This window comes from Pediculus humanus, genomic scaffold (assembly GCF_000006295.1).
Source record: "Pediculus humanus corporis 1103172108255 genomic scaffold, whole genome shotgun sequence".
Taxonomy (NCBI): domain Eukaryota; kingdom Metazoa; phylum Arthropoda; class Insecta; order Psocodea; family Pediculidae; genus Pediculus; species Pediculus humanus.
In genome coordinates, this window is record NW_002987824.1 from 330,906 (window position 1) to 345,415 (window position 14,510).

General features: G+C 30.8%; 1 protein-coding gene across 1 annotated transcript; it reads left to right on the forward strand.

Moving 5' to 3' along the window:
• Positions 1-342: 342 nt before the first annotated feature.
• Phum_PHUM480550 (toll, putative) lies at positions 343-4,440 on the forward strand (the record flags this gene model as incomplete). Its single annotated transcript, XM_002430407.1, has 2 exons — positions 343-3,964; positions 4,109-4,440. The coding sequence occupies 2 exons, from the start codon at positions 343-345 to the stop codon at positions 4,438-4,440; spliced, it is 3,954 nt and encodes a 1,317-aa protein (XP_002430452.1).
• Between the last annotated feature and the right edge of the window lie 10,070 nt (positions 4,441-14,510).

Genomic DNA, 14,510 nt, shown 5'->3' on the forward strand with positions numbered 1-14,510 from the left:
TTTTAAATGTGTGAAGAAATAATAAGTGCGAGAGAGAGGGAGAGAAAGAGAGAAAGAAAATTTTAGTGTTTTTTTTTTTTTCGTTGCGTGGTTTTTTTTTTTAAATTTGTTTCGTTACGCTCGTGCTGGTAGTAACAGCAGCAGCAGCAGTTGTAGTAGCAGTAGTAGTAGTAGTTGTAGTAGTTGTTTAGCAGAAATATAGATGGAATGAAAAAACAGATACGGTAAAATTAAAGGTCATGAAATTGCAAACGAGAAATTTAACGTGAAAAAAAAAAATTTTTGTTACCACGAGAGGGTAATTTTTTGTTTGTTGTCGAATTAAAAAAAAAAGGGGAAAAAATGTTGTCGCAAAAACGTGGACCGCAGAGTTGTTGCGGACACGTTTTTTTAGTCGTCGCATTTTTTCTCGCGATTCCCGCGACGGCAAAATATGAACCGCCGAGCGATTGCGTTTGGTCTTCCGGTAACGAAACGACGAGTAGTAAAATGACCGTGTCGTGCACATATAAAAACTTAGACGTGAACGGTTTGACCTCTTTGCAACCGGATGGAATCCTTCGACTCACGGTTACGTGTCGGGAAAACGTTTTTCACGAGAGTTTCGTTCCACCCGCTGTGAACAGGCTCCTTCACTTGGAAGAATTGACTTTGGATTCATGTAAAATTCTCAAGTTGCTTCCCATCGGTTTCGACGGACTCAGAGAATTGAGAAAATTATCAGTGCACACGAGAAATTCGGATTGGTCGCAGGGAAAAGTTTTAGACGTGTCGGAGGGTTCGCTATCCGGTTTGAAAGAACTTCACGTATTGGATTTGGGTTGGAGTAACATAAAAGCCATACCCGACGAAGTTTATTGTCCTCTCGTAAATCTTCAAACTTTAAATTTAACGAGAAACCGAATTAGGGATGTGAATAAAATTGGATTCGGTACGAGGATATCGAGGGAATCCTCGTCCTCCTCATCCTCTGTCGCCGAATGTTCCGGTGGGATCGACATAAGACATTTGGACGTGTCTTACAACGATATTAAATTACTTAAAAACGATTCCGATTTGATTAAATTAAAAAGATTGCAAGGTCTTTACTTGCAAAATAACCTCTTATCGGAAATCGGTAGCGGCGCGTTTGCCGGATTGTTATCATTAAGAGTATTAAACATTTCAAACAACAATCTGAGATCTTTACCGGAAGGTTTGTTCGTGAGTTCAAGAGAATTACGAGAGATATATTTGCAAAACAATGGTTTGACGGAATTGGCCGCGGGTATATTTCACCGCTTGGAGCAACTTTTGGTACTCGATTTGTCCGGTAACATGCTCACGAGCAACCACGTCGACGACGGTACATTTCTCGGATTAATAAGACTGATCGTATTGAATTTATCACACAACTCTTTAAACCGAATTGAAGCAAAGACTTTTAAAGATCTTTTCTTTTTACAAATCCTCGACCTTCGAAATAATTCCATACAACACATACAGGACAACGCTTTCCTTCCGTTGTACAACCTTCACACGTTGAACCTGGCCGAAAATCGTTTGCACAACATCGACGCTCATCTTTTCAACGGTTTGTTCGTGTTGAGCAAACTCACGCTGAGCGGAAACATGATCATATCCATCGATCAGCAAGCTTTTCGCAATTGCTCAGATTTGAAAGAATTAGATTTAAGTTCGAACGCACTGGAAAAAGTTCCAGAAGCTCTGAGAGAATTATCATTTTTGAAAACTCTTGATTTGGGAGAAAATAAAATTAGCGGATTTCGTAACGGGTCGTTTAAGGGTTTATCGCAATTGACGGGATTGCGTTTAATTGATAACGACATAGGAAACCTCACGAAAGGAATGTTTTCCGATCTTCCGAGTTTGCAAGTTCTCAATTTGGCAAAGAATAAAATTCAACAAATAGAACACGGCACGTTTCACTACAACACGCAATTGGAAGCGATAAGACTCGATGCTAATTTCATCGTAGACATAAACGGAGTTTTTTCATCTCTACAAAGTTTGCTGTGGTTGAACCTGTCGGAAAATCATTTGGTGTGGTTCGATTATGCCTTCATACCGTTAAATTTAAAATGGTTGGACGTTCACGGTAATTTTATAGAAAGTTTAGGAAATTATTATAAAATACAAGATGAGTTGCACGTGAGAACGTTAGACGCGAGTCATAATCGCATATCGAGCATATCGCCCCTCTCGATTCCCAACAGCGTCGAATTAGTTTTTATAAATAATAATTTCATAACGAACGTACATCCGAACACGTTTTACGACAAGTCCAATTTGGCTCGAGTCGACATGTACGCGAATCAAATAGAAAAATTAGATATAAATTCTCTGAGATTGAAACAAGTGCCGGAAAACAAAACACTTCCGGAATTTTACATCGGAGGGAATCCTTTTCACTGCGATTGCACAATGGATTGGTTGGGAATGATCAACAACATGACCCTCCGCCAATATCCGAAAGTCATGGATTTGGATAACGTCATGTGCAGGTTGACGTTTTCGAGAGGATCGACGCTCGTACCGACGACGGAAACGAAATCTTCGGATTTCCTTTGTAAATACGACACTCATTGTTTCACACTTTGTCACTGTTGCGATTACGACGCGTGCGATTGCGAAATGACGTGTCCGCAAAATTGTTCTTGTTACCACGATCAGTTGTGGACGACGAACATCGTAGAATGTTCGAATAGAAAATTGAATGAAATACCCGTTAGAATACCCATGGACGCAAATGAAGTGTATTTAGACGGTAATCATTTAAAAGAATTACAAAATCACGTTTTCATCGGACGTAAAAACATGAGAGTTTTATACGTGAACAACAGTCATGTTGAATCGATACAAAATCGAACATTCAACGGTTTGAATTCTTTACAAATCCTTCATTTGGAGGATAACAACCTTCACGCCTTGAAAGGTTTCGAATTCGAACACCTTTCCCACCTTCGAGAACTTTATTTGCAAAATAATAAAATATCCCACATAGGTAACATGACTTTGCTTCCGCTTCGCTCTTTAGAAATACTACGATTGGACAACAATCGTTTGGTTACCTTTCCCGTGTGGCAACTAACGTTAAACACTTATTTAGTTGAGGTTACCTTAAGCAACAACCAGTGGTCGTGCCGGTGTAAATTTTTAGTCGAACTACAAACGTGGATTTCGGATAACGAACCCAAAGTGACTGACAGTTCGGAAATTATGTGCGTCGATAATAATTCCCGGCCTCCTTATCGTAGAAGTATTGATATTAATAACACGGCATGCAGTGATTACTATTCCGGAAGTTCGGTCATTCAAAGTTTGATGGTATCGCACTATTGGCCAATGGTCATTGTTACGCTATCGACTTTCGTACTGATTCTTTTCGTAATGATGCTCGTGTTTATATTTAGAGATTCATTGAAAGTGTGGGTTTACACGAAATACGGTGTGAGAATATGGAATTTCAAAGGTGGAATGGGAAGTTGCGAAGACAGAGAAAAACTTTACGACGGTTACGTATGTTACAGTCCGAAAGACGAAGAATTCGTTTTGCAAAGCATCGTCGCTGAACTCGAACACGGATCGCCTTCTTTTCAATTGTGTCTTCACTACAGAGATCTTCCCCAACCGTCTCCGTACATGCAAAACACTTCGCCGGTCGTTGTGGAAGCCGCCGAAGCGAGCAGGAGAGTCATATTAGTTTTGTCTAGAAATTTTTTACAGACCGAATGGTCTCGGTTTGAATTTCGTCAAGCGTTGCACGAAGCATTGAAAGGGCGCATCTTCAAACTTGTACTCGTCGAAGAGGGAAGCAGTTTGCCCGAGGCGGAACTGGATCCAGATCTTCGACCGTATCTCAAAACCGGAGCACGAGTGAGGTGGGGAGAAAAACGGTTTTGGGAGCGGCTTAGATACGCGATGCCCAGCGGGGACAAGCATCACACCAAGAGCACCAACTACCGTCGCAACATAAACAATTACACATTGGATTCCAGCGTTGGAAATGGTGGACATCATTCTTATCCGGAAAAATCTAAAAGACTTCATCATCCATCTTCCCCTTCGTCGATACAACAACATGTAAATAGTCATCCTTTATTTAAAGCGGCAATGGCCGCCGCCATGAACGACATGGCTCCACCCGCGTATTGTGCCAACGTTCCTCCGACAAGCCAAGACGTCGACGATGCCAATTATTCATCCGCGGCGACGGCTACACCTTCTCCGAAGCCTTCGCACAGGCATCAATCATCGTCAAACGATCAAAATTCTAGGCCTAATTCCGAACACATATATTCATCAATAGATTCGGACTATTCGACGCTCGAAAGAAATTCAAACAGGCGGCAAAATGGAGTTCTACAACGACCGGGAGCTCCCTGGAGGCCGGCAGATTCCATAGTCGATTCATCGGGCGTACAGGCTTACCTGGTGTGACCCCTGCGGTTCGGCAAGTGAGTATTTTTTTTTCTTTCTTTCTTTTTATCCAATTGTTTCTTTTTTTTTTTTCAAAAACAACACGAATATATCTAAAGAGAGAAAAAAAGGTGTGATTATAAAAATGAATAAAACGGAAATTATACGACATTAAAATCAACCACGTCCACTTCTTCTTTTGTTTCTTATATAACTTAGTATAACTCTTGTTACGTGATCGTCCATTAAAGATTTATTGGTGCGTAAATGGATACCCGCAAAAGATACTCGTTATCCATCCACAAAAAAAAAAAAAATTTAAATTGTTTTTTTGTAAACTACGACGACGACGCAAAACAATTCAATCTTAAATTTAAAAAAAAAAAAATCAAAAGATTGATTGATACAAAATGGAAAAAGGAAAAATAATAATTTTTATAAAATTTTATTATTATTATTATTAAATCACAAACAAAAAAAAAAAACAATAATTGATGAGTTTGAAAAAAGGTGCTTTTAAGAAATCGGAGTAATTTTAAATTTGTAATTGTGGGGAGGAAAGGGGAGGGAGGGGAAAAAGAAAAGTAAAGTGTCTCAAAATTGTTCTTTGTTTCACATTACTTCGGTTTTATTTATTTTCTTTCTTTCTTTCTTTTCGTCCATTTTTTTTAACGGTTTTTTTTTTTTTTTTTTGAAAAAGAGAAAATTCATTCAATGATGATGAAATAAAATGTTTTCTTGTTGTTGTTGTCGTGTTACGTTCGTGGCTTTTTATTTTCCCTTTTTTTTGAAAAATAGTTTACGACAATTTGAAATTGTAAATTTTCTAAAATTTTCTTTTCTATTTTTTCTTTAAAATACAAAAGAAAAAAAAACATAAAACAAAAGTAAATAAATAAAACGACGGATGGATTTAAATTTATGTTTTCTATGTTCACGAGGAAACCGAACCGAAAGATGGTTCTTCAGGTTTTGATGATGACAGTTGATAAATTACCACCTCAAAGTGGTAAAAAAAAAAAAAAAATTCTTCTTATTTCGAAAAAGAAAAAAAGAATCCACTACTTATTATTTCAAGATACAAAAATTTCGTTCGTGTCGCAGAAACAAAAAAAAAAAAATGTCGTTAATTATTATTATATCCGAATACAATAACAAACAAACAAACAAACGATTTAGGTTCGTATCAAGATTCGATCGTTATAAAAAAAAAATTTTTTTTTTCTTCTTCTGATTACGTAACATTTTTTCAGGTAGATTATGTGATATTCGTTGGAATAATATTTCATTATTAATTAAAAAGTTTTTTTTTTATTTTCGATCGGGTTACGTGTCGTGAATTTTTTTTTTTTTATGGCGACAACGTGGTGGCAACATTGATAAGAAAGACAGAAAAGACAGACGATGTAGGCAGGAGTGTCGTAGATAACGAGAAAAAGTGAGAGAGAGACATATAGGGTGGGGAGACGGTAATAAAAAAAAACTGAATCATCATCGGTGCTGATGATATTCCTGACCGATAACATTAATAATAATAATAATAATAATAATAATAATAATAATAATAATAGATTGGTTTAATTTTTACCAAACAGACTTTGTTCGCGTAGTTTTTTTTTATAATGTTTTCAATCGTTGTCTTTAACATTACTCATTTCCGGTTTTTTTTTCTTTTCTTTGTCATTCTCCTTTTCTTTTTAATTTATGAAAATATATATATATATAACCTCGAGGTTTGCCCCTTAATCTTTTTTTTTTTAACGGTATAAAATTGACGCGTTTTGAATCCCGAGAAGAGTTAAAAAAAAAAAAAAAGGTTCTGAACAAAAAAAAAAGGAAATCACGAATGAGAATCGAACATCAACCAACAAGAGAGTTTTAATTTTTATAGTCGGGAAAAAAAAGAAAAAAAAAAAAAAAAGAAAAGGAAAAAAAAAAGTTTCGGAGGGATAAAGTCAATTTTGCTGATATCAAAAGGTTAAAAAAAGGTTTTTTTTCGTTTCCCAAAACTACAAAAAAAAAAAAAAGAAAATTTAGTAGGGGGAAGGAGGGAAAAGAAAAAAAGAAAAAAAAAATTAATTGAAATTTTGCCTAGTGGGCGAAAGCGTAGGAAAACCCGAAATAATGTGATGAATATATTACGGGATAAGCATGTGCGTGATGGAGAGTGGTGAGGAGAGGGAAGGGGAGAGGAGAGAATTGCGCGAGGAAAGGAAAAAAGAAAAAGTGGTAAAAGATTGTTTTTTTTAATCGAACGAACGATTCTCTCGTTTAATTACGATGAAAAAAATAAATAAATAAATTCGTGGTTGACATCATGATCACGTGTTTCGAGAGTTTTTTTTTTTTTTTTTCCAATTTTTAAATTGTCACAAAATCCAATCAATTTTTTTTTTTTTAAATTAAAAAAGAAAAAAATTCAAAAGTTATTTATTTATTTATATATATTTTACGAAATGTTCGAGAAAAAAATGCGTAGGCGAATAGGCAAGTTTTTTTTTCTCCATGCTCATGAACGCACACGCACATTTTTTTTTTTCGGGATAAAAAGTCGTCCGTCAACGTTTTTACAAAGTGGAAGTGATCCATCGATCGATCCATCGATCGATGTATCGCTTTGTTTAATTCTTAATAACATTGAAGAAGGAGAAGGGGAAAAAAAAGAAAAATTTCTGAACGTGTTTCAATTTATTTTCCCTTCCTCCCTTCTTCTATCTCTCTTTCTCTCGCTTTTAAAGTTCCCTTCACGATAGTTTTGCCAGGGGTTCACAATAATAATAATAATAATAACTGGTAGTCAATTAAAAAAAAAAAAAAAAAGAGAAATATACGTTTTGTGTGCGTACGTTACGTGATTTAAATTCTCATTGCGATTCAAATAATTAGTCCTCCATTTGTAAAAATTTTTCTTCATCGGTAGGTTTTTTGTTTTCTTTTTTACTCCCCCCTTTTTCTACCACCCCTCTCCTAAACATCTCGTCTCCCATTAAACATTTTCCCTTTTACGCACACAAAAAAAAAAGAAAAGAAAAGAAAAGAAAACTCCGAAAATTTGTTAAATTTTCAAACGTTTCCGTTACACACACACAAAAAAAAAACTTGACTCGAATAATAAAGTAAAAATTATTATTATTATTATGATTATTATTATTTTAGAAGTTTACGCGGAGATGGTCCTTTTTTTTTGTATTTTGTTGTCGTCAATGAATGTTTCGAACCTGAAATTTATAGTTTTTTAAGGCTTTAAAAAAAAATTTGTTTTGATATTATTATTATTATTATTTTGCATTTTTAATGAGGAAAACAATGACTTCCGATTGATTTTTTTTTGCTACGATTCAAAGCATACCCAGTTGTTTTACGTGCGTAAAATTGTTGGGGTTCACGCAAAAAAAAAAAGTTTTAATTTTTTTTTTTTTTAAATGGTTGAACGCGGACGGTGAAAAAAAAATAAATATTATTTTTTTACTTTATAGCGCTATAAAATAAAATTAGAGAGAGAGAGAGAAAGAAATATTCTTTTGTAAAAACATTTTAAGTTCAAATGTAAACGTGAATAATTCCACGAGCGGTTTGTTACCTTTGTTTGTTTGTTTGTACAGGTGATGGCGACGATTCGGTTTTTTTTTTTTTCGTTTGTTAACAGACAGGGTGCGTGGACTCCGGCTCCTGAATTTTCATACCATTTTTATTTTTTCCTTTTTTTTCTCTCCAGAGAATTTCCAAATGCTTCAGTTTTTCTTATCGGGATTTTAACAGAACGAAAAAGGGGAAAATGACGATTTAAAAATTTATGCGTGCGTTCGTCCGTTTGCGCGTGCGCAAAAAAAAAAAATTTATTTTCCGAGTTTTTCTATTCGTTTGTTTTAATGTTACACATTTAACCAAATTTAAAAAAAAAAAAGTTCTATAAAGATTATGGACGTTTTTAATTCGAAATTTTTTATAGACATATTAGATGCTATATTTTTGAAAAGGATTTAATTTAAAATTTACATATTATTATTATTATTATTATTATTATTATTATTATTATTATCATCGAATTATCACGTGAAATTTAATTTTGATTACTTTATTTTCTTCTTTTTCTTACTTAATATTATGCCGTAGTTTGTTGTTGTTTTTCTCTCTTTATCTATTGTTTTAATATAAAACTTGCTTGTTTGTTGCCGTGTCAAGGTTTTTATAGCGCGCTATACAACAAAACAAAAAAATTAAGTATTTTTTTTTGTTGTTGTTGTTTGTCTTTATTAAGCAAAAAACCCAAAAATTACCGTCGTTATTTTATTAAACGTACTTATTATCATCATTCAAATCGAATTTTCCTTCTCTCTCTTCTTCCTCTCACTCTCTTTCTTTCTCTCTCTCTCTTTCTCAGCAATTGTAATAATTTTTCATATTAAATTAATTTTTTTTTTTTTTAATCCAAGCCGCGTAAAAAACTTTTCCAAAAAAAAAAAACTATAATTTAATTTTTTTTTTTCCTTTTCGAAAGATATTTATCTTTAACGTTATCATTATTATTATCATTATTATCATCATTATTATTATTATTTTAAATTGTTCGTGACATCTTCTTGCATTACAATATCACTTTTTTCTCTGACCTCTTCACATTATTAAAGTTGTTTTTTTTTTTTTTGTCTTCTCTTCGTTATTATTATCATCGTGGAACTAACTTTTGACGTACGTATTTTTTTTATTTCGACGATTTGATCAGTAAAAATGTTTAAAATAAACTTAAAGGATAAAAAGAATACGTCTGTAAAAAGAGAGAGAGAGAGTTGAAAGAAAGGAAAAGAAACGAAACATTCATGCACGGATATAGACTACGGACGGTTAAGGATATATAGGTTTTTTTTTTAATCGTTTCCGGAAACCCAACAAAAAAACGGTAATAGTCATAATAATAATAATAATAATAATAATAATAATAATACTTAAAACCGTACCAAAAAAAAAAAAATATATATATATATATATATAAATAAAAGTGTACATACGCGTTACAACTTCCGGAAAACATTTTACGTCGTTTTTATATTTATTTATTGCCAAACGTATTAAAACAAAAAAAAAAAAAATTATTTGGCGTCTGCTTAAAATCTCACCTGCAAAAAAAAAACGAAATAATAATAATAATAATAATAATAATAATAATCGTACCTCGAAGATATTTTAGTGTTATTTTTATCGAAATATGCGTCGTCGAGTTAAATTATCGTCCATTTTTTCTTTTTTTTTTTTTTTAAAAAGTGTACGAGGACACGCACGAGTTTTTTTTTTTATATTTTATATTAATAATAATAATAATAATAATGATGATGATGATGATAAAAAATTTATTCACGAAAAATAAATTTTATTATTAACATAATATAATATAAAATTCCGGTCTCCGGTAAATTTTTTTTTTTTCTTGTACCAGATGTTTTGTTGTATGTAATTAAATAGGTTTTTTTTTTTCGTTACGTAAAAAGCAGAAGAAAAAAATTTTTCTTTATTTTATTTTTTCGTAAAAGGAAAAGAGAGGGGATTGAGGTGAGGGAGGGGAAGAGGGAAATGGAATCCGACGAAGGGGAAAGAAAAATATGGGGAAGGAAACGAAGAGAAAAAAAAAAAAAAATTAGTTTTTAAATATTCAAAAGAATTTTTTTTTTTTTACGTTTTGTTTTTCGTTTTTTTTTTTTTTTTCTACGTCGTCTGCTGTTTCTTTCTCCCTTAAAAACCAACGCCTTTGACAATAAAAAAAAAACTTTCCAAGAAAATTTTTTTTTTTTTTTTTTTGGAATCAAGGTAAAAAAGGAAAAAAACCAGAAGAAAGTAATAAAAAAAAAAGAAAAAATTTTTTTTATCTGGTTACGAAAAAAAAAAAAAATTTGCTGAAAAAAAAATTGGAATTTCTCCAGGAGATGGTGGTGTCTCTCTCTCTTTCTCTTCCTCACCAAAAAAATTTTTTTTTTTCTCTTTTATTTTTATTTAATTTTTTTTTTTTCTTGTAAAATGTCCACCAGATGTTTCCAGAGTGTCCAGAGAGTGAGAGAGAGAGAGAGAGAGAGGTTTTGTTGTTGGCCTTTTGTTCGAAAAATTATTTTTACCTTTTTAAACGCCAACGCTTTTGTCCAGCAAAATATCGAAATATCAAATTTATTACCTTTTTTTTTTTAAATTCATAAAATTTTAACTGGAAAAATTTTTTTCTCCAAAATTATATCGTAGAAACAAAAATAAACGCGCGCGCGAATAATAACTGAAAAATATTATTATTATTATTATTATCATTATTATCGTATAACTACTACGATTCGATATAAATTTTACGTTTTAATAAACGGTTCGATCGTCGATTATCGCCTATTTATTTTTCCGTTTCCGGTTAATAAATATAAACATTTTCCTGAAAGCAAAACATTTTATTACCAACATTTAAAAACAATAACAACAACAACAAAACTAACGTAAATAACGGTTTTTTTTTGTTTATATATTTTTCCAGGAGTTTGTTTTCAATTCGAATTTTTTTTAAATATTAATAATAATAATAATAATAATTTATTTTTTTATAAATACATAAGTGTCATAAAATTTTTATGTACTTTAAAACGAAAAATCTATAGGCGAAAATATTCTTCTTATTTTTTTTTTCTACACCCAAAAAAATTTTCCTTGGAATTTTTCTTTCCTTTTTTCTTTTCGATAAAAATTTTTTACCGCCATTTCCTCCCACCACCACTACCACCACCGCCGCCGATTATTTATTATTATTAATTTTTTTCAACGCTTAATTTTATTACCGGTAATAAAAAAAAAATTATTTTTTATTCGATTTATAATATTATAAATATATATTTATATATAAATATTATATTATAAATAATGCATTCGAGTGGTAAAATATCCGAGTCGGTGTAACTAACATTAAAAATTATTATTATTATTATTATTATTATTATTATTATTATTATTATTAACTTACTATAATAATATAGACTATATTTTATTAAACAATATATATATTACGAGCCATTGTGTATATAATTTTATTTATTATATTGTAATTTTTTTCCTCCGCGTTTCGTTGTTGTTTTTCTTATGGGAGGAAAGGGGAGTAGGGGGGAAATGAGGGGGGGGCGTAAACATGATGACACGGCGTGTTTTTTATACGCTTTTAGAAATCATTATTATTATTATTATTATTATTATTATTATTATTATTATTATTATTATTATTATTATTATTGTATATCTATAACTCTACGTTGATAAATTTTTTTTTTTTTTTGGTGACGTGTTTGTTTATGTATTTTTTTTTTAATTAAAAAATAAAAGATCAAAAAATTTATTTATTTATTTATTTATTCATTTTGTTGGAAATCTCTGGAGAAATTTTTGGAAATGTTAATAATAATAATAATAATAAATAAGCTGTTAACGATTACGATGATGATGATAATGTTAACGGTCTAAAAATTATTATTATTATTATTACGGGTATAATTTCGGTTTGGTTTGTACGACTCGGTTGAAAAAAATTTTTATTTTTTCCTCTTTTTAACCTTTGACCTCTTGTTGTGTCGTCCTTCGCGTTTACATTATTTTATTTGTATTTTTCTCTCATTTTGTTTCTCTTTAACTCTCTCTCTCTCTCTCTCCGTCTCTCTTTCTCTTGGGTTTTATTTTCTCGTAAGTAAAAAGTTTTACGATTGCGTATATATAAAATGATGACCGTTTCAAATTTGTGGGGAGGGGGGGTAAAATTTTCCTCGGTTGTTTTTTTTTTCTTTCGGAAATTTATTATCAGGTGACAGATTTATCGGTTGACCAAATCTTAAATAATAATAATGATAAACAAAATGGCGGATAATATTTTAAAACGGAAATTTTAAGGTTTATTATTATTATTATTATTATTATTATTATTATTATTATCAATTGGTTTGTTACGAAGTGATATTATAAATAATTTCTTTTTTTTCTTTTTGTTATTTGTTTCGAAATGATAAAAAAGGGTTTTACGAATGATTTAAACGTTTTGTATGAAAGAGAGAGTGTGAGATATATTTTTGTGTCTTCTGCTATTTTGTTTTGAAAACACGCACACGCACACGCACTCACTCACACATACGCAGATGGTAACGACGGATTCGACACGAATTTTTTTTTCCTATCGTGTCAGTAATTAATCTTTGTTTAATTGATTCATTTTGTTTTGTTTTAAATTCGTTATATGTGAAATTTTTCCGCCATTTTTGTTTTTTTGTGAGGAAGAAGGAAGGGGGAGGGGTAAAAGGAAACGCTGCCTCTTTAATTTTTTTAAAAAATTTTTTTCTCCGCCATTTTGTATCCGTCTGTTTGTTTACTATTTTTATTTTTTATTCATTATATTTTTTAAAAGTTGAATAATGATAATGATAATAATAATAATAATAATAATAATAATAATAATAATAGCGGCGGTTGTTAATGGTTTGTTTCGTTATAAATGAGTCTTTTTTGGTTTTTACATTTTAAATACAATATTTATAAAATATGCGGAAATTTTTCATTTTCCATTTAGCAAATAGTTTTCGGTCGTTTTCTCTCTCTCTTTCTCCTTCTCCTTTTCATTTTCATCTTTTTTACGACAAGGGTAAGAATAATCGATGGAAGAGAAAAAAAAAATGAAAATGAAAATGAAAAAAAAAACGTGGCAGAAACGTCGAGTCAAAAAAAAAAAAAAAATTGCTTTTTTTTTTTTATATTTTGGCAGGCGATTTTCTTCTCGTATGTTGCTCAACCGTTCGATTCGCATTACTATTCGATATATTAAAAAAAAATACTTCACTTTTTTTTTGTTCGATATATCGAAGTCAAAAGAAAAAATGAAATTCGATATTTTCCTTTATTTATATATATATTTTTTTTGAAAATTTTTATTGTTTTTTTTTTTTTTGTTTCCTTTTTAGTTTCGCCGCAAAATTGAAAATGTCTTTCGCATTGAATTTTTTTCCTTTTTTTTTTTTTTGTTTCCTTTTGGACTCGTGGGAAACGATGATGACAATGGTAAAAATGGAAAATTATGCGAAAAAGGTAGAAAATTTCAAATGGTTTTTTTTTTCTTTTTTTTTCCTCCCGTTTCTGGTAAATGTCATTTTCCTTTTTTTTTTTTTTTTTTACTTCACCCACGCTTTTTTTGTACAAAACAAAACCAAAACATTAATAATAATAATAATAATAATAGGAAGAATAATAATAATAATAATAATCGAACGAAATGAAAATCGAAATTTTTCTTTCTTTTTTTTTTATTATTCTCTGTCATATATTTTCCTTTTATTTTATTCCTTTTTGAAAACCTTAACTCACGTTTTTACGACGATAACCCTTTTAACTTTTGTGACCTTACACATATTATTCTTTTTGTATAATAATAATAATAATAATAATTGGAATTAATTATACGGAACACATATTGAAAAAAAACAAAAATCAAACAAACAAAGGAAACGTTCCATTTTTCCTTTTTCAATCGTAATCGTTAAAAAATAATTTTTTTTTTTTTTATTCTTATCACTATTATTTAGGTCAAAACGTAACAAAAAAAAATTTTTTTTGTTTAATTTCACGTCAAACCCCTCCCTTCCCCTCCTCTCCCACCTTTCCCGTGTAACGATAAATTATAAAACGACGGATTTTCCTTTTTGTATTTACCCGTTCGTTCGGACGTTCGTATTTCTTTTCCCGTTCGAACAACATCTTTTCAAATGTGATTAAATCTTTCTACTTGTTGTTTTCATTATCATTATTATTATCATTTTCCCTCATCTTAAAAGCTTTTCCTTGTCAAAAAAAATTTTTCTTTTTTTTTTTTTTGTTATGAAAACTTTTCTTTTAGAGTAATTATCAACTTTTTTTTATTTCTCTCGTTTTTTTTTTATTGCAAACATTTTCATGCGTACAAATTTAATTATAATTGAAACCGGAAAAATCATTTTCCTATTTACGGGGGGCGGAGTGGAGAATGGGGGTGGTAACGTTTCATAAAGTTTCGCAATAGTAGTTGCAGTAAAGCAAAGAAAAAAGAAAAGTAAAAAATTATTATTACTTTT